Genomic DNA, 18,344 nt, shown 5'->3' on the forward strand with positions numbered 1-18,344 from the left:
ATTTTTAATAGTAAATAAAATGACTAAGCGGTAGACAATGCGACACCTGCTCCACCAATGCATCACTACTGCTGTAAAGAAATCAGAGGCTTTGATTATAAATACAATGCGTGATTATAAATACAATGCAACATCAAACCACTCTGAATGACTTCGCTTTACAGCATAGCATTTGAATGATGTTGATTTGAAATGACTGGAAAATGATTGAAGTTCCTTGAAAGAGCTGGTAGGTGGTCTTATTTGTAATCAATATTTGATCCCACCTAATTTGTGTAGTCCCTTGTAGATACTCGAAATATTAATAAATTACCTAAGTGAAACTCAATTAATTACCAACAGCATTTGTAGTAGAACCATGTTAGGCACTGGATTATGTTTAGGTTAAAGTTACCATTAGAGTGAGTCTTCCAATTAGGATTAGGATAAAGAGTTGTTAGTAGATATTAAGTTGAATGTACAACCCCAGTTTTTTGCAAACAATAAAGTTTATCAGTTTGAACATTAAATATCTTGTCTTTGTAGTGTATTCAACTGAATATAGGTTGAAAAGGATTTGCAGATCATCGTGTTCTGTTTTTATTTATGTTTTACGCAACGTCCCAACTTCATTGGAATTGGGGTTGTAAGTTAATGACAGTGGACCATCCAAATATAGTGTTGACAAAAATGCTTGCCATTTTTAATAAAACTGAATAAATTCTTTCCTACAGCTGATATAAACCTCGGCCTTATCCGCTACGTTCTGAACGAGGACAAAGTCCAGGAAACCATGGACAACTTTAAGTTTCTGGTCAAGGACAGCAAGCCCAACATCGTCAGCGACAATGTCTTCCACGTTCAGTGGTCTCTCATCAGCTTTGAGCACAGCAGGTGAGTTTTTCTCTAATTTCTCTAACAGCGCTATAGACTGTACATCCCTTGTACACACATATTGTTTCAAACCTTGTCTCTTTAAGGCATTATGGAAAGTGGTCACTGGCTGTTTAATGCTGATTTCAGAGATCTATCTCCTGCAGATGTTTCTGAACACCTTGATTAACTTAATCAACTTACTTTATGGCAGATTGGTTAATAGTAATTGGATTTCTTACGATCCCTGTTGTGCAAAATAACAGCTCTTTTGTTTTTCTATTACATGTAGTTTCAGCCTAAACATGTCAAATGAGTCCATAAATATTTTATAGTGATTCATGTATTATTTATTATAGCTGTTAATAATGTGTGATTGGTTATGTGTTCAGCTATAATGTGAGTGAGAAAGCAGGCACTGTGGCAGTTACAGTGAAGAGGACGGGGAATCTGAACCAGTATGCCATCGTGCTTTGTCGGACAGAGCAGGGCACGGCCACCTCGACCTCCACTGTGGGCTCTCGCCCTGGACAGCATGACTATGTGGAGCATGCAGGACAGGTACATAGCAGAGGACTATACTGGTCATAATACTACAAAGGTGTTATTACTGTGAGTTATATATTAGTCTGGCTATATAAAAGTGGAGGTTCTAGCTTTAATAAGGTCAAGCTAAAGTCAAACTTCACTGGCAATATAACAACAAAGAAAAAGAACAAAAAGTACATTTGGGGACAAATATTAGTTTGATACTAATCCCTGAACATCAGCACATCCATTTTTAAAGTAGTAGATTGTGATTTGCTTTGGTCTGATTCTGCAGGTTCAGTTTGATGAGCGTGAGGACACTAAAGTGTGCACCATCGTCATCAATGATGACCAGGTCTTCGAGAACATCGAGAGTTTCACTGTGGAGCTCAGTATGCCTGTGTACGCTCTGCTGGGGCAGGTGACACGTGCCAAGGTCAACATTAATGACACAGACGACGAACCCACACTGCAGTTTGACAAGAAAACCTACCATGTCAACGAAAGCACAGGCTTTATCTTTGCTCCCATTGAGAGGAAAGGTTGGTGTTTTTTCATTAGAGGAAAGAAATATTCTAAATAAGATCGCCTTTTAATCTTATTTACTACGCTTGACGGTTAAATCCTGTTTAGAATCAGCGTGCGACTTAAGCAGCTGGGTTTTCTCACTTTGATCTAAATATTTTCTCACGGGAGCTCCGGAATGGAGCAACCCTCTTAGCATTGGACCAATCATTAGGTTTGATCCTTGGTGATGCTATAGGCGTCCGTGACCGGGAGTCCAAGAAAGCATGACTGGCCTTACTCTCTCTTGCTGGGCAGGATGGTCCCCCATCTCCCCCTGTGCTAGTCTGCTGGTGGTATTGTGTGAGTGGGGGAATCCAAACTAGTGGTTAGAATTGGAGATGACGGAATTGGGGAGAAAATTGGAAAAAAGCAAAAAACAAACAAATAAATAAATAAATCTCACAAATGACTTAATGTCGTCCCGGACTCAGCTCACCCCAGTCTTAGCAGAAAAATATTTAGATAAAAGTGTGAGATCTCATTTTCTTATATAATTGTATTCTGTATCATTGAACTCTTTCAGCAGTTTGTTAGTGTAGAAAGAGACTTCATCAGCAGAATTTCTTACAAAAAATGTCTTATGTTAATCTTTTAATGTCTCTTCAAGCAGATTTAGGAGAAAAAATTAAGAAATAAAAAATCATTTCTGCTTAGACAATCTTAAGAAAAACATTTTGCCTTTGTGAAATATTTGCATTTCATTCATTTAATTTGACAAGTAAAAAAACGTGTTTATTTACATCTAGTTTAACTAAACTATTTTCAAATTAGTATGTTGTACATTATTGCTGCTGATATTTAGTCAGTCCCTTATGTTTAATGATGTAAAAAATATTTCTCTCCATTTTGTCTTATTACATTTTAATTTGTAGAAAGTGTCGCAATGTTGCTTTCAAACTCAAAGATCTGTAGTAGATTAGTAGATGTTGTATGTATATATAGATAGATTCATATATATATATACATACAAGATTCCTAACACCACCTTCGCCTACTTGTGTAAAAAAAGAAAAGATCAAAGTGTAAGTCGCTCTGGATAAGAGTGTCAGCCAAATGCCATAAATGTAAATGTAAATATACAGTCATATGCAAAAGGTTAAACACCCAGTGTTTTGCTTTTCTAAGTGAAAATATATTGACGTCCTCTACAGAGATGTTTTTCTGCACATGTTAGTGCACAGTTTCTGTTTAATTGTTTAACATATTGGGCAAAATGTGCCATAATGTTTATACCAGCCACATTTTATATTAGTAATGGCAAAAGCTCTCACTGTACTACCAAACAACAAGGCAGTAACCTGAATTCTCTGCCCTGTTTCCTTCTGCCTCTTAGGGGACACAAGTAGCACAGTCTCAGCTCTCTGCTATACTGTTCCTCGGTCAGCACGGGGCAGCAGTCTGCACGCTCTGGAGTCTGGTTCTGACTATAAGAGCCGAGGCATGAGCGGAGAAAACAGGGTGATTTTTGGCCCGGGGGTCAGTATGTCCACCTGTGACGTGAAGCTGATTGACGACAGCGAGTATGAGCTGGCTGAGGAGTTCGAACTAGTGCTGTCGGATGCCTCGGACAATGCGCGAATGGGAGACAGAACGGTGGCCAAAGTCATCATCGATGGCCCCAATGATGCCTCTACTGTGTTCCTTGGCAACGGGTCCTTTACATTCAGTGAGGATGCAGGTCTGTGGTTTTGAAGGATTTTTGCTTTTTCTTGAAGAGTCTGAACATGACAAGCAAGTGAAGTGAATATCACAGCTCAAAGATGTGGTCTTTTACCTGGTCTTTATATGGAAATGAAGGATTTCTGTGGTTTAAACCATTTATGAATGTAAATAAGCTAAAGAAACAATACAAAGCACACTGTTTTGTAACTTCTGATCATATGTTTGTGTTGATGTATTTAAATGTTTCTTCTGCAGGCACCATTGAGATCCCTGTGTTGCGGCAGGGCAGTGACCTCTCCTCTGTGACCTCAGTGTGGTGTGCCACTCGCCCTGCTGACCAGGACTCAGCCACACCTGGAGTGGACTACATCCCCAGCTCCAAGAAAGTAGAGTTTAAGCCTGGCAAGACTGAAGAGGTATGATGTAAACTTGAAAATGTCCATTAGTAATAAATATGATGGGCTAACTTCATTTTGGTTACATAAAGAGTAATGAGTTCTAAAAGACATGCACCACTACTATCTGAATTTTATTGTTGTAACGATTATGGGTCAAAAGATGATTTAGAAAAAATTAATAAATTAGTGCTTTTGAAAAGCTTAAATTTTGTTTTCCTTTTATTCCAGATGTAGTTGATCAGCTAAGAAAAGTTTGGAGCCCAATTTTTGCTTCTTTATTTTAGTGCTGTTGCTACAAAACTAACAAGGTTAACAAGAAGTCTATTAAAAGTCAACAGTCACCCAAATTGTTTCTGTAAACAGAACATGCTCAAACCCCATCCAGGTCTTAAGGATGCACAAACTTGCAGTGCTTTACTGTGAACTGTAACATTTAGCCAAACTTCACTGTGTTGTGAGATTACATTCATGAACCGTGTTGCTGAATATGGACACCACAGATTACATTTCTGAACATAATCTAGGTCATGCTTGTGTGACAGGATGAACTGGAGTGCCAGGGATGCTGAATTCAGCATGTCACCTGTCATCTAGAATGGCTGCCTGGTTGAGTTCAGCTACATAGTGATATGGTGATATTAAGAGGTCACATGTACCACACAACAACATGCTATGTACCACATCAACAAGTCTTTGCTACCTTAATTCAGATCTGAATGAGGTTTGAGCAGGTTGAGAGACGTTTTGGGTATATATTTACAGAAAATGTTCTGGGTGACTAATATTAGCAACATTATCCTCCAGTTTTATCCAACTTTTGGGCACCAGACACACATTGGCTGATTAACTACATCTAGTGTAAGTGGAAAACTGTGTACATTTTATTTTTTACTAAACCATTCCTTTAAGATTAAATGAACATAAAGTATTAACAGTAAGGTTAGCTGTTTGTTCGGTCCTCGATTTTGTTACCACAGTACAGCTCCTATAGCTAAACCCAGCTAACTAACATCCGTTGTTATTCAAATAAAGTAGCTAACACTACAGCCTTGGAGTACCTAAATGTGCAGTGGGAAGTCAGTTTACTAAAACAGTGTCTCTTGTCCTCTCTAGACTTGTAGTTTGACCATAATGGATGACATCCAGAACCCCACCATCGAAGGGAAGGAGTCCTTCATCGTCTTCCTCAGCTCTCCTAATGGCGCTGTTCTTACAGAGCCATATGAAGCTTCAGTTTATATCACTGACACCGCCCAAGACAGTATGTGCCATTACTGGTCATTTACTTTCTTTTGTTTTCTAAAAACATTGAAAAGGTTCTAGTGAAGTAAACCTTAAACCTGTGCTTCTTCAGTCCCAAGTATGCAGTTTGAGAAGGCTGCATATACAGTGAAGGAGAAAGATGGAGTGCTGAACATTCCCATCGTCAGGACTGGAGACCTCACCTACAAATCCTCCGTTCGCTGTTTCACACGCACCATGTCCGCTATGGTGATGGATGACTTTGATGAGAGGAGGAACGCAGACGTCTCTCAGATAGTGTTCCACAAAGGAGAAAAGGTGTTGCTTTGTTCTCAGGGCTTTCATCTGGTCACATCTAGTAAATGGTCATTAGTTGAGGCTTCAGTAAGTTTGCATTAAAAAGTTGAAAGGATTAATAAAATTGTGTCTATGATCTTAGTTTGAGTGTTAAACTCTGGAGGAACATTTGTAGTATGCAGAAAATGCATATCATGAAGTCAGAAACTGTGTATCATGCCAGCTTCTTTATTTGTCTGCAGGTGAAGAACTGCACTGTGTATATTAATGATGACTCAGTTTTTGAGCCTGAAGAAGAGTTCCAGGTACACTTGGGCACACCGCAGGGGGATCACTGGAGTGGAGCCATGATTGGGGTCAATGACATTGTAACTGTGACCATCACTAATGATGAGGATGGTGAGATTTTTGATTACAGACAATCAGATGAGTGTGTGATATGATGATATTGTTACAATAAGCTTTCTAAGCATGTCATGAACATCAGTACTTAAACCACTCTGACCTGCACATTTTATTCTGTCAGATGAAGTTAAATCAACTTGGATATTTTTCATTTAAATAATAAATATATTTTTTTCACAGATTAACTAGGACACTTCTGAGCAGCCATGTGTGAAATGTTGTAACTCTGTGTTGAACCTCTAATGAGAGGTGAAAGGGGAGGAGTGAGACTCCCCTGCTATTCACACCTCTTCATAAAAGACATGATGCGATAAAACGTCCAGCGAAACTGCAGCTTTCTTCATATCAAAGAATTGTACCTGAAGCAAAATAGCCTTTAAATACAAAAGTAACACTTATAAATGATGACTTTCTTATGTATGAAGATGAAAATTCAGTTTACTTCTGGTTCTGGTTTACCTCCAAAAAAGGCAGAGATGGCATTTTATGGCATGAGAATGAGGGGCTCCCACATGGCATAGCTGTCTAAGGTTTCTTGGTATTTCATGATAAAATCTATGGATATGTAGTGTGGAAATGCCAAGTATTGTGATATATTTAAACCTGACTGAATCCAAAATAAGAATTTGTGGCCACAATAATAGAAATATGTTCTTTATATATATATATATATATATATATATATATATACTTCAGCAAATGAAACAACATTTGTGACACAAGATGGACTAGCTTGTCAGACCACCTTTACATTATGTTAATAGTTTCTGACAAAATCTGATTTATCTGATTAGTTCCATTTCTGAGCAAACAGATCTCCAAAGCAAGTAGCTTCTCTGCTTTGTCAGTGGCCAAAATGTGGCTAAAACAGGCCTTCATTTCAAAAAACTCTTCATTCCAGGACTAAGCTGAATGTATACTGAAGTGAAATGAAGTTTGTAAAAGGCCAGCTAGCACCATGGAAAAGAGACAATACTAACTGGTTCCCATCATTCAACTTTTTTTGTACTATTAGCCACATTAGCATCATTTGGTAAGCAATTAATTTAACTTGGAAGCTGATGGCCGATTAATCAATGATTGAGACCAGGATGCACCATTGAAGAATGTTTTCTCACCACAGTCCTATCATTACTCATTTCACAGCTCCAACCATTGAGTTTGAACAAGCTTCTTACCAAGTACGAGAGCCTTCTGGTCCAGATGGCATTGAGGTTCTGAACATCAAAGTGATCCGTAAAGGAGACCTAGACCGCACCTCCAAGATCCGCTGCAGCACAAGGGACGGATCAGCCCAGTCCGGCGTGGACTACAACCCCAAGAGTCGGGTTCTCAAGTTCAGCCCTGGTTAGTCAAACATCTACATTTCTGACCCAAGGTACTTTCTTCAGTACCCTCTTCTGTGGATTCCAACTGAAGATTGTTTTATTTACTTGCTTCTTAGGTGTAGACCACATTCTCTTTAAGGTGGAGATCTTATCCAATGAGGAACGAGAGTGGCATGAGTCTTTCTCACTGGTTCTTGGCCCTGATGACCCAGTGGAAGCCGTGCTTGGAGAAGTTACCATGGCGACAGTCACTATCCTGGACCAGGAAGCTGCAGGGAGTCTCATCCTCCCTGCTCCTCCTATTGTAAGATCTGGGTTTTCATTAGAATTTAACAGTGCAAATTGGAATCTTTGTAGTAGGCTTTCTGATTGCAGACAAACATAAATTTGAAATACCTGTCAAATCTAAAGATCTGCCCAAAGCCAATATTTTTAAGCAATTACCGATACCAATGATTCTGATATCATAACTAGAATTAACCTAAAGAAACTGCAGTTATTGTCAGTAATAACAAAGTGATATATAAAGTGATGCAATTTTATATGAAGGGCTGTCAAACGAGAAAAAGAAATTGATTAATTATGCAAGATCACAATTACCTGCATTCTGTGCTCTCATTTTAGGTGGTATCACTCTCAGACTATGACTACGTCCAGGAGGTCACAAAAGAGGGCAGTAAGAAGTCCCCATCTCCAGGCTATCCTCTGGTCTGTGTCACCCCATGTGATCCCCACTACCCTAAGTATTCATCGATGAGAGAACGCTGTGAGGAGGCCGGTATTAACCAGACTTCCATCCACTTCAGCTGGGAGGTGGCAGCCCCCACAGACACCAGTGGAGCAAGGTCTCCCTTTGAGACTGTTACGGACAGCACGCCCTACACAACTGTCAACCACATGGTTAGCCTTTTATTTTAGTTGTTATCCAATTTTGGATGATTTCACATATGAAAGGAGCAGTTCCTCAACAGTGTACACAATTTATATGATTTTCTCAAAATGCAGTCATTCAGACTTGACGTTTGTTGTCCAAAATTATTTATTTTTCAAAGGAGCTAATGCAGCTAATAAGCAATGGAAGCTTATATCAACCTTTTAACATAACTCCATGCCATAACTCACACTCTTGCCTCACACCTTTTTGAGTTGTAAGGTCATTTCAAAAAGACCTGTTTATGGTTGCACAGCTAAAAACATAATAACAGCCATTGTAAATCTCTATTTTTATACATTTAATTATTTTTTAAATTGTGTGATTAAAATGTTTTTGCCACACTACTTTGCAAATTACTTTTCAATTTGACTCATTCTCTAGATACTGTTCATTATAATTACAACTGCAGGATTTGGAATGCAAACTGTAGAGACTGTAGTATCTCATAATAAGCACAAGATATTTGTATAGATTTGTATTTTACATGATAATCATAAGATGGTAATTTGCTGTGCAGGTATTGGACAGTATCTACTTCAGCCGAAGGTTCCATGTGCGCTGTGTGGCTCAGGCGCGGGATAAGGCGGGGCACCTAGGTACCCCACTGAGGAGCAACATTGCCACCATCAGCACGGAGGGCTCCATATGCCACACACCGGTGACCACTGGAACTGCCAGGGGCTTCCAGGCCCAGTCCTTCATTGCCACACTCAAATACCTGGACGTCAAACATAAAGAGCATCCCAACAGGTTAGTAGTGTAGTAGTGACCCAAACACTGATTTCTTTTCTCACTTAGTTTTCCTTATCAAGATAATGCAAAAGTGCTTGATGATGCAGAATGTATTATTGGTTTAAAGCTTAAAATGCATCATTAAAATGGACAAATTTGGCTTTTTCATGTCAAAACCAGGACATGATGTATTACTTCTTTGAGGTCAGTGTTAATTTGGTAAACCCAGGTTAATTTTCTTAATAGCTATTGCAGCTGGACCAATTTGTACCCTATTTGAATACCTACTAGTAATAGGTAGCAACTTTAATCAATAGCTTATTTTTGTAATGATGTATCTAATGTGTCTGGTAGGATCCACATCTCAGTTCAGATCCCTCATCAGGATGGCATGCTTCCTCTGGTGTCCACTATGCCCCTGCACAACCTGCACTTCCTGCTCTCTGAGTCCATTTACCGCCAGCAGCACATCTGTTCCAATCTGGTCACCCTCAAAGACTTACAGGGTATCTCTGGTGAGTGGTGCCCCTTGCTAAAGCAGAGCCAGGGCAGCTTACAAATTGAATCCTGTAATGTAAGAAAAATGAAGGATCATAGGAAAGTTCAAATTTGACTCTGATGTTGACAGAAATTTGATTTAATGTTTATTTAGCTTCACTGAGGTAGATTGCGAGTAATTAAAAATATTCAAGTGAATGTTCATTCCCTTTGTTCTCTATAGAAACAGGCTTCCTGGATGATGTGTCCTACGACACCATATCCCTGGGCCCTGGGTATGATCGACCTTATCAGTTCAACCCCAATGTCCGGGAGACCAAAACAATCCAACTGTACAAGCACCTCAACCTGAAGAGCTGCATCTGGACTTTTGATGCCTACTACGACATGACTGAGCTCATTGATGTGTGTGGCGGGTCAGTCACTGCTGACTTTCAGGTCAGGCCCATGCTGCATGCTCACTGTGTGGCCCAGATTAAAAGGATAGTTCCGAACAAAACATCAAAACAAGTACTAGAATTAGTTCTTCTGTTTCTATGTTTTTAGCTTTGTGATACTTATGTCTTTTATAGATAAGTGTCAGAATCCACATATTCAAGTCCACATATTCTATTTTATTAGATTAGGTTTGTTAACAGTTGATGTAATTTGAGGCAAATGTATGATGATATAAGCATAATGTTTGCATGATGCTAATTGTTGGAGTGTAAATTTCTCTTACTTAGCTACATTAGCCTTATAATGGCAAGTAAAACTGTCTAAATTTGTCTTTTCTCTGAGCTGTCCTGTTCACATCCAGATAATTCCAAAAATATATAAGACTATGATAGTTGACAGTTGTTGGTGGGCTATAGGTTTACTTGTGGCTCCAGTTTCAGACTCCAGATAGGTCATGGCTTATTGACTACATTTGAGGTTAATTAGATTTTTTGCAGAACTGTCGCTGTTAAGGATGTGAATTGTTGTATTGAGTCAAATCAGCCAATTGAACACATTCCAACTGTGGGATGCTCATGCTAATGCATGTATGTCAGGCATACAGTCAGGTGCAAAAATGTGGGCACCCCTGGTCAAATTGCACAATTTGTAGATGTTCTAAGTGTAAAAAAATAAATTAACAGATTCTCTACAAAGAGCACACTTCTGCACATTTTAATGCATAGTTACTGTATATTATTTAAGGCTTGTTTCATGTGTTTTTTTTCTTCTTCAATATATTAAACTTCAAATGATATGTCATAGCAAAGACAAAGAGATTGTGCACTAGAAGATGCAGAAACGTGTCATATAAATGTTTGTTCCCTGTATGGAGATGTGTTAACTTACTTTCACTTAGAAAATCGATAAAACATACAAATTGACAGGATTGTTTAAACATGTTGGCCTAGGATTTGTGTGCCTGTCTGAAAGAGCATGTGATTTGCAACCAATTTGACTGGCATTTTATACAAGAAACCAAGTTTAACCAAGACTATACATGCTGAGGCTGATTTGCTTATGGTAAATTCAGCTGGATGTAAACATACATGGTCTATGTCTATGCTTGTATTACAGGTCAGAGACTCAGCACAGTCCTTCCTGACAGTGCAGGTGCCTCTTTATGTATCATACATCTATGTGACAGCCCCTCGAGGCTGGGCCTCTCTCGAGCACCACACAGAAATGGAGTTCTCCTTCTTTTACGACACCGTGCTGTGGAGGACAGGTACATACACCCAACAGCAGTCCAGAAAACTTGGCAATCTGCAACCACTTCCGAATCTCTTAGTTTTAACATAAAAGATAGAAAAGAAAGTTTTTTTTTTCATTTTTCCAAAGCCTACATTTTATTTGTGTGCCTTTTTCTTCTGGTGGATGCTGATTATGCTGTGTTTATTTGTTCATCGCAGGTATCCAGACAGACAGTGTGCTGTCAGCCAGACTCCAGATAATTCGAATCTTCATCAGGGAGGATGGAAGACTAGTGATTGAGTTTAAGACCCATGCTAAATTCAGAGGTACGGTTTTCATGACCTTGTGTTGCAGTTGTAAGACAAAAAGAAAACAGTACATTTTTTAAAATGATATTTAGAGAAATCTTAAGTCTTTCAATTTCACTTTAATTAATTGAATATATTCAGTTCACAATACAACATGAGTTTACTTACAAATTCTGCCATGTTATCTGTCACAATAAAAGAATAACCTTTTGTCTCACAGAATCATAATTATTATTATTTTTGCATAATACATTTTGTGCATTTTTGTGTTTTTTAAAGAATTTCTGTTACATTGCCAAACTCACATCTGGTAATATCACTGTAATAATTTGTTGCATGTACATGTTGTACTAAATGAATCGTCACCTCTTGTGTTCTGCAGGTCAGTTTGTTCCTGAACATCACACTCTGCCTGGGCACAAGTCCCACTTGATGGCACCAGACCATCTGGGGGGCATGGACTTTGACCTGCAGCTGGTGTGGAGTGCACAGACATTTGACTCCCCCTACCAGCTGTGGAGGGCCACAAGCTCTTACAGCAGGTAGGCAGTGCAGGTCCGGTTATATTAGGTCATACAGGTGTGTCCAGCTGATGCGGATGCTGATGATGTATTTCTCTTGTGCTCTAGAAAAGACTACTCTGGAGAATACACAGTGTTCCTGATACCCTGCACCGTGCAGCCCACTCAGCCGTGGATTGATCCTGGAGACAAGCCCCTCTCCTGCACAGCCCATGCCCCTGAAAAGTAGGTTACAGTCATGGCAGGGTGGAGATTGTTTGATGGTGAATGCATAGACCTTGATGATGGAAAGTGCTTTAATACAGCAAAGATCTAACACGTTTAACCCCAATAAGTCTAGTCACTGTTGTTTTGCTATACATTGAGATTACAAACACATAATGATTAATAATGATTAATATATGGCACACAATTGCATAATGAATTACATTAACATTACATTTACATTCTGTATCAACAGATTAGATTCTATTAGACAGCCTTTTTTCATTGTATTCAATGTCAGTGAGAAAAACATGATTGCTGTTGTTGTTTGACTGCACACAATAACTTTTCATCAAATCCATTTGACTAAAAGTTTAGGATCTGCACTTTGGACCAAGTTTCTCCATTTCTTTCACTGTACAAGTGAGAAATAATTCAATGAAATTTAGAAAGAAGTCTCACAAGCCATGGGGTGGGGGCTAGGAGGGTTAATTGTCTTATTATGTGTATTTTGTATATAGGTCATTGAAAATTATGTTTACAGATTTTTTGTATTCAACATGCAAAATATAGCTTTCTCAGAATGGGTGTAAAACCAAAAGAGGTAACACCTGTGATGTGATGATCACTCTCCTTTGCCAATAGATTCCTGGTGCCCATTGCGTTCCAGCAAACAAATCGTCCTGTTCCTGTGGTCTACTCCCTCAACACTGAGTTCCAACTGTGCAACAATGAGAAGGTCTTCATGATGGACCCTGCCACTGCAGACATATCCATGGCTGAGATGGACTACAAAGGAGCTTTCTCTATGGGTAAAAGCACCAGTTCCTGTTGAGAGGAACCAAAAGGTCTAATTTAGCTAAGAACGAATGTTAGCAGTATTATGATGTACTGGACAAAAGCTAATTATACCAGCATTCCTTTATTCTGTCACTATGCTTGTTTCATAATATTTAGTTTTCTAAGGCTTTCTCTGGAAAGATTTCTGAAGCTGAAATGGACAAAATGCATTTTTACTCAGAGATTGCAGAAAAAATCAAAAGGAAATTCAATAGATAAAAATATAAATGACTGAAACAAGGTAATAACATAATGAACTGACATCTAATTCATGTGCAGTTTGTTCTGGGGTGCAGTATTGCCAGCTTTAAAAATGCATTGATCTTTTTAATGTGTCACATAGGCCAGACGTTGTATGGCAGAGTGCTGTGGAATCCAGATCAGAATCTGAATTCTGCCTATAAGCTGCAGCTGGAAAAGGTGTATCTGTGTACGGGACGGGATGGATATGTGCCCTTCTTTGACCCAACTGGCACCTTGTACAATGAGGGACCCCAGTATGGCTGCATACAGCCTAACAAGCACCTCAAACACCGCTTCTTGCTACTGGTATGTCCCCTAAAATCTCGCTTGATGTGGGTTGTGGGATGCTTTTGGTTGATGTAAGTATGTGTTTGTTAGGGGAGCTTTTTGTGAAACAAAAATTGTAAACCATCCATCATTTCGGTGTGAAGCCTGAGACATTGCTGTTTACATGACCACTTTAGAATTTGATAGCAGAAGCTTGCTGGTAATTGTCTGAACGTTGTTAAATCAGTGAATCTGGTAAATGCTGGAAACTTCATGTGTAGAAAACAATCAGGAATTTTAAGTTATAAACAACGCGTCATCCAGGATCATAAGTAGGGTTGACTGATAACATTGTGTGACTGATGAAACATTCATACTGTCTGCAACATTCATACTGATATTTTTAAGATGCTTGTTTGTATGGGAGATGAGTGGTTTTATGCCAAACCTATACAGGGACCGCCAAGCAAAGAGTCACCAGTCACCTAAATAACATGTAAAATGCATCAGAGCTAACCTTTAGCATAAAGATAACAATGTGTTACACAGAAGCCCTTGTCTAAAAAGAAATGATGGAAAATAATAAAATAAGAACTAACTGGGGCTCCCAAGAGGCGCAGCTGTCTAAGCATTGGCACTATCATCAGGAGATCACAAGTTCGATCCCTGGTGATACTACAGCCATCCGTGGCCGGGGGTCCAAGAGAGCACAATTGGCCTCACTCTTTGGGTGGGTGGAATGGCTTTTCCTGTCCCTTCATCACCCAGCGAGATGGTAACCAGCACAAATATCGGCTGACGTAACTGAACCGGCGGTTGGCCCTTTCCTCCAAGCGCATTCAACTGTCCAATGACATTGAGTTAGCAGCAGTTCGAAAAGACGCATCTTGGAGGGTGCATGTACTAGCTTTCGCCCTCCTAACATTGATGGTGTTGTGTGCCTGGGGGAGTCCTAACCAGTGGGTGGAATTGGAAATGACTAAATTGGGGACAAAATATTTAAAAAAAAGACCTAATTAACATAAAACGTTATTAGAGTTTAAGAAATATGATGAAGTTGAAAACTGACAATCATATCAGCAAGTAAAGCACAGTTTAAATAAAACTGCTTGATTATATAAAATTATATCAGCCGATATTATGGTTATGGTTTTACCTAACCTTTGACATTGATTTGGACGTAGTCCGAGTCCATTAAACTGTGTTAACGCTAAGCTGAGCCAGAAAGTTGCACTTGGTCCACCTGTAACCACAGTCCAGTCAAAACTGACAAAGTTGCTTCAAGTGAAAACAGATGCCATGCCAAGAACCACACCTTTCACATCTACTTTCTTCTGTAGGATCGGAAGCAGCCGGATGTGTGTGATCGCTACTTCCATGATGTCCCATTTGAAGCCAGCTTTGCCTCAGACATCCCTGAGCTGCAGTCCATGGCTGCCATGCCTGGTGTGGATGGTTTCACCATGAAGGTTGATGCCCTCTATAAGGTCAGTGGACGTAACTGAAAAGTTATTAAACGATTCTCTAGCCTGATATATCCCTCCTGGCAAATGCAAGTGCCAGAGCTTTCAGAACATGCCTTTGGGCATTTGCCTCAGTCTGCTTGTCTCAAGAGTGGAGCCAAGCTGACTCTTTTCCATGTCCACAAGGAAGTTGGCCACAGCTCAAGAATTCTATTGTTTGTTTTCTAAAGAACTTTTATATTTGTCTTCTTAGCCCAGGGCTCACAACAAGCAGCCCAAATTATGTGCTGGTGAACCTTTCTTTGATTGCTGGGAAGTGCTTAGGCTGTTATTTTCAGTCCATCACACTTTTCAATTCCTTTTCCCAGCACTTTCAAGCACAAGAATCCTACCTTAACCTGCTTTGATCCAAAGCATAACGGATCAAGGTAGTAAGGATTTCCTGATCAGTAACAAAGCCATCCGTATTTCAGCGGATGATATCAGCTTTATTAAGCCCTATCCAGTTCTGATACTTATGTTATTAGGAAATCATAACACATTTTTCTTGTGTACCATGACATATTTCCAAGTTTCAGGTAGTAGGGAGGGATTCTGTCTCTTGAAGACAGGTGGGGTGAAATGTGCTCCAAAAACATGTTTTGGCAAGTGAAATCAACCTTTAATATGGTCAAAATATCTAATATTTCCCATTTTGAGATTGCTGTAAGGATATTAAAGGTCTAATTACCTTATTTCTTATTACATATTGAAATTATTTTATCTAGTGAAAGTGTCGTATTACATTGAAATGTCAAAATATCATTTTTTGCAATTGAAATTGCAATTGAATTGAAATAAATGTTTAATGTAATTGTTTCTTACATGACTGCACCACCCACCAGTCCACAGTGACGTAATCCCAAATCAAACAAGAATTGTGCCTTTTAAGTAATATATTGCGATGAATCATTTTGATTCTCATGTTATATTTATATTTTATATTTATATATGTTTACAGTTGATTATTGGTTAGCAGCCAGTTAAAATACCTTATCCAAATTGGATTGGGTTTACTTTCATTAATGTACTTGAAGAATGCTGTATTATCTATGAAAACACAAACATTGGGGCTGAGTGGAGTCTAAGCATTGGCCCTTTCATCAGGAGACTGCAAGTTTGATCACTGGCAATGCCACAATCATCCAAGAGTCCAAGAGTGTATAATTGGCCTTAAACTGTTGTGTGCTCCCTCTCCCCCCATTGCACAGTGTGATACTAGACAGCATGAGTGTCTGAAATGTTCTAAAAGCATGTTCTAGCTTTCACACTCTAAGCTTGGTAGTATCCTATGAGGGTGGCGACATAGTTAAATGAGGGAGAAACTGTATAAAAGGCTTCCTCACATTGCAGTATCATAGCTTGTTTGAGAATATTGGATTGGTGTGATCTGGATTTGAAGGCTGTTGACCTAAGGAACATGTCTATCTTCTACCAGGTGGAGGCTGGGCATCAGTGGTATCTCCAGGTGATCTATGTGATTGGGCCAGAGTCCATCTCCAGCCCTAGAATCCAGCGCTCTCTGACCTATGAGCTGAAGCGCGGCCGACGTGACCTGGTGGACCGTTCAGGCCGGCTAACGCTGGATGAGTCCCTCATATACGACAACGAGGGTGACCAGGTGAAGAACGGCACCAACATGAAGACACTGAGGCTGGAGGTGGAAGCCTCCGCCACCTTCAACCCGCAGATGGGCGGCTCTGTGGGAGGCGGCGTGGCTGCTTTCATCCTGCTGCTTCTGGTCCTCCTGGCCTTCTGCCTGCTCTTCAGGAAATGCAGGAAAAGTGCAGAGAACAAGCGACCTACCAAGGCAGGTGAGGAATACCCCCTGAACACCAAAGTGGAGGTGTGTCTGGAACGCCTAGAAAAGAACCTCAACAGCAAGCACTGTACAGTGAGGAACGTCAACCTACTCAACAAGAGTGCTGAGTCCTGCAAGGTAAATGGGGTCAAAGTCAAGCAGGTCAACTTACAGGTCAAACTCCACAACAATCTGAATGATGGCACTGAAGTCTAATCCGGTCCTCTGTCCAAAACCACGTAAATAAATAAACTTGAGTATTTAACACGAAGTTGAAAAGAGAAGCATATTTTCTATCACTGTTTGTAATAATGCAATGAGATATTGTTAATGTATTTTTATATGACCATAAGAGATAAAAAGGGAAGTCCGCCAGCTATGCAGTGTATATCATTTCACAACTGAGCTACCTCAGGAAGATACAAACTCGTAAATATCATCAAATGTCATCAAACTGAATGGTTTGCCGCCGTTGCACATCTTTGAAATTCTTTTCCGCCGATATGCCTTTGTCATCATTGTCATGGTAGAGCAATCAGTGGTAGCTCAGCCACTTTATCACTTCGTTTGAATGGTTGATTGAGTTTATTCGCTGCATACTTTGATTTAACAATCTCAGTAAAACCACTATGAAAGTATTAAGCACGGCTCATGTGCCAGCGCTGTTTGGACTAGGATGATGTAAATACATTTATAAAGTGCAATTACATGGTGACATAGTCATCCCTCATCCCTGGTTTTATTGGAGATGTTTGCCTTGATGTAATTTCCTGTTGCTTGATCACCATTGTGCCACGCTGATCTTTGTCAAGTGCCATTTTCTGAGTCTCAATCCAAATACAAAGTGTTTATTGCATAGTATAAACCATCACTACTTGACTGTATCGTTTGGATAGCTTCTTGAGAACCACTGTCTTATGGACTGTTGATTATTGTATTGACTACTGTAGTAAATACAGCGCTGACTCCTTATAAACACTGTAATAGAATGGTTTTCTGCTGTGTTCACGTTATTTTATACCATGTGTCTCTACTGTCATGCTATACCCTTATTTTTTGGATTTATGATGCTGTACTGTACATACAAGCTCCATCAGTATCCAATGACAATGTTGACGAGAGATTATCATCATATTATCTTGCATTATGTTACCCTCATGTACTGTGTTTGGCACATTTGACGAAAAAGCCTCAACAAATGTTTTCCAGTGTTGTGTTATTAAGACTCTGTTGCATATCGTAAGGTTCTCATTTTAGAGAGACACGATGGGTTACGAATGCAGCCCCAAATCTCCATAGCACAGCGCATTATGCGCCAATTATTTTGGGATTATTTGATTATATTTGCTGTCATTTATTTTGTCCGTACCTTTTGTTTGTACAATTTTGCAGAATGCAGTGCCTATCAAAGTTTTGGAGAGAACATATTTTTGGTGCTATTATTTGTGGGGAAACTAATGATGCTTTCGACGTGATGCCTGTACTATGTGCCTTTTTAGTAATAAAAGAGACGTCTGTAAAAGATGTCGCCTCCAACCACTGAA

The 18,344-nt window shown here is 39.5% G+C and overlaps 1 protein-coding gene across 1 annotated transcript in view; it reads left to right on the forward strand.

Moving 5' to 3' along the window:
• fras1 (Fraser extracellular matrix complex subunit 1) overlaps window positions 1-18,344 on the forward strand; it is a 203,055-nt gene extending 184,711 nt beyond the window's left edge. The window contains exons 53-74 of the mRNA XM_017705134.2: window positions 714-873; window positions 1,245-1,413; window positions 1,676-1,922; window positions 3,281-3,625; window positions 3,865-4,025; window positions 5,121-5,268; window positions 5,362-5,567; window positions 5,789-5,945; window positions 7,098-7,298; window positions 7,396-7,583; window positions 7,904-8,179; window positions 8,731-8,963; window positions 9,300-9,460; window positions 9,667-9,881; window positions 10,998-11,148; window positions 11,333-11,440; window positions 11,805-11,964; window positions 12,052-12,168; window positions 12,793-12,959; window positions 13,331-13,536; window positions 14,838-14,984; window positions 16,438-18,344. Of these exons, the coding sequence (XP_017560623.2) occupies window positions 714-873; window positions 1,245-1,413; window positions 1,676-1,922; window positions 3,281-3,625; window positions 3,865-4,025; window positions 5,121-5,268; window positions 5,362-5,567; window positions 5,789-5,945; window positions 7,098-7,298; window positions 7,396-7,583; window positions 7,904-8,179; window positions 8,731-8,963; window positions 9,300-9,460; window positions 9,667-9,881; window positions 10,998-11,148; window positions 11,333-11,440; window positions 11,805-11,964; window positions 12,052-12,168; window positions 12,793-12,959; window positions 13,331-13,536; window positions 14,838-14,984; window positions 16,438-17,016 (4,502 nt within the window). The 3' untranslated portion in view covers window positions 17,017-18,344. The remainder of the gene's footprint in view (window positions 1-713; window positions 874-1,244; window positions 1,414-1,675; window positions 1,923-3,280; window positions 3,626-3,864; window positions 4,026-5,120; window positions 5,269-5,361; window positions 5,568-5,788; window positions 5,946-7,097; window positions 7,299-7,395; window positions 7,584-7,903; window positions 8,180-8,730; window positions 8,964-9,299; window positions 9,461-9,666; window positions 9,882-10,997; window positions 11,149-11,332; window positions 11,441-11,804; window positions 11,965-12,051; window positions 12,169-12,792; window positions 12,960-13,330; window positions 13,537-14,837; window positions 14,985-16,437) is intronic.

The sequence above is a fragment of the Pygocentrus nattereri genome, chromosome 20 (genome assembly GCF_015220715.1).
Source record: "Pygocentrus nattereri isolate fPygNat1 chromosome 20, fPygNat1.pri, whole genome shotgun sequence".
Classification (NCBI taxonomy): Eukaryota; Metazoa; Chordata; class Actinopteri; order Characiformes; family Serrasalmidae; genus Pygocentrus; species Pygocentrus nattereri.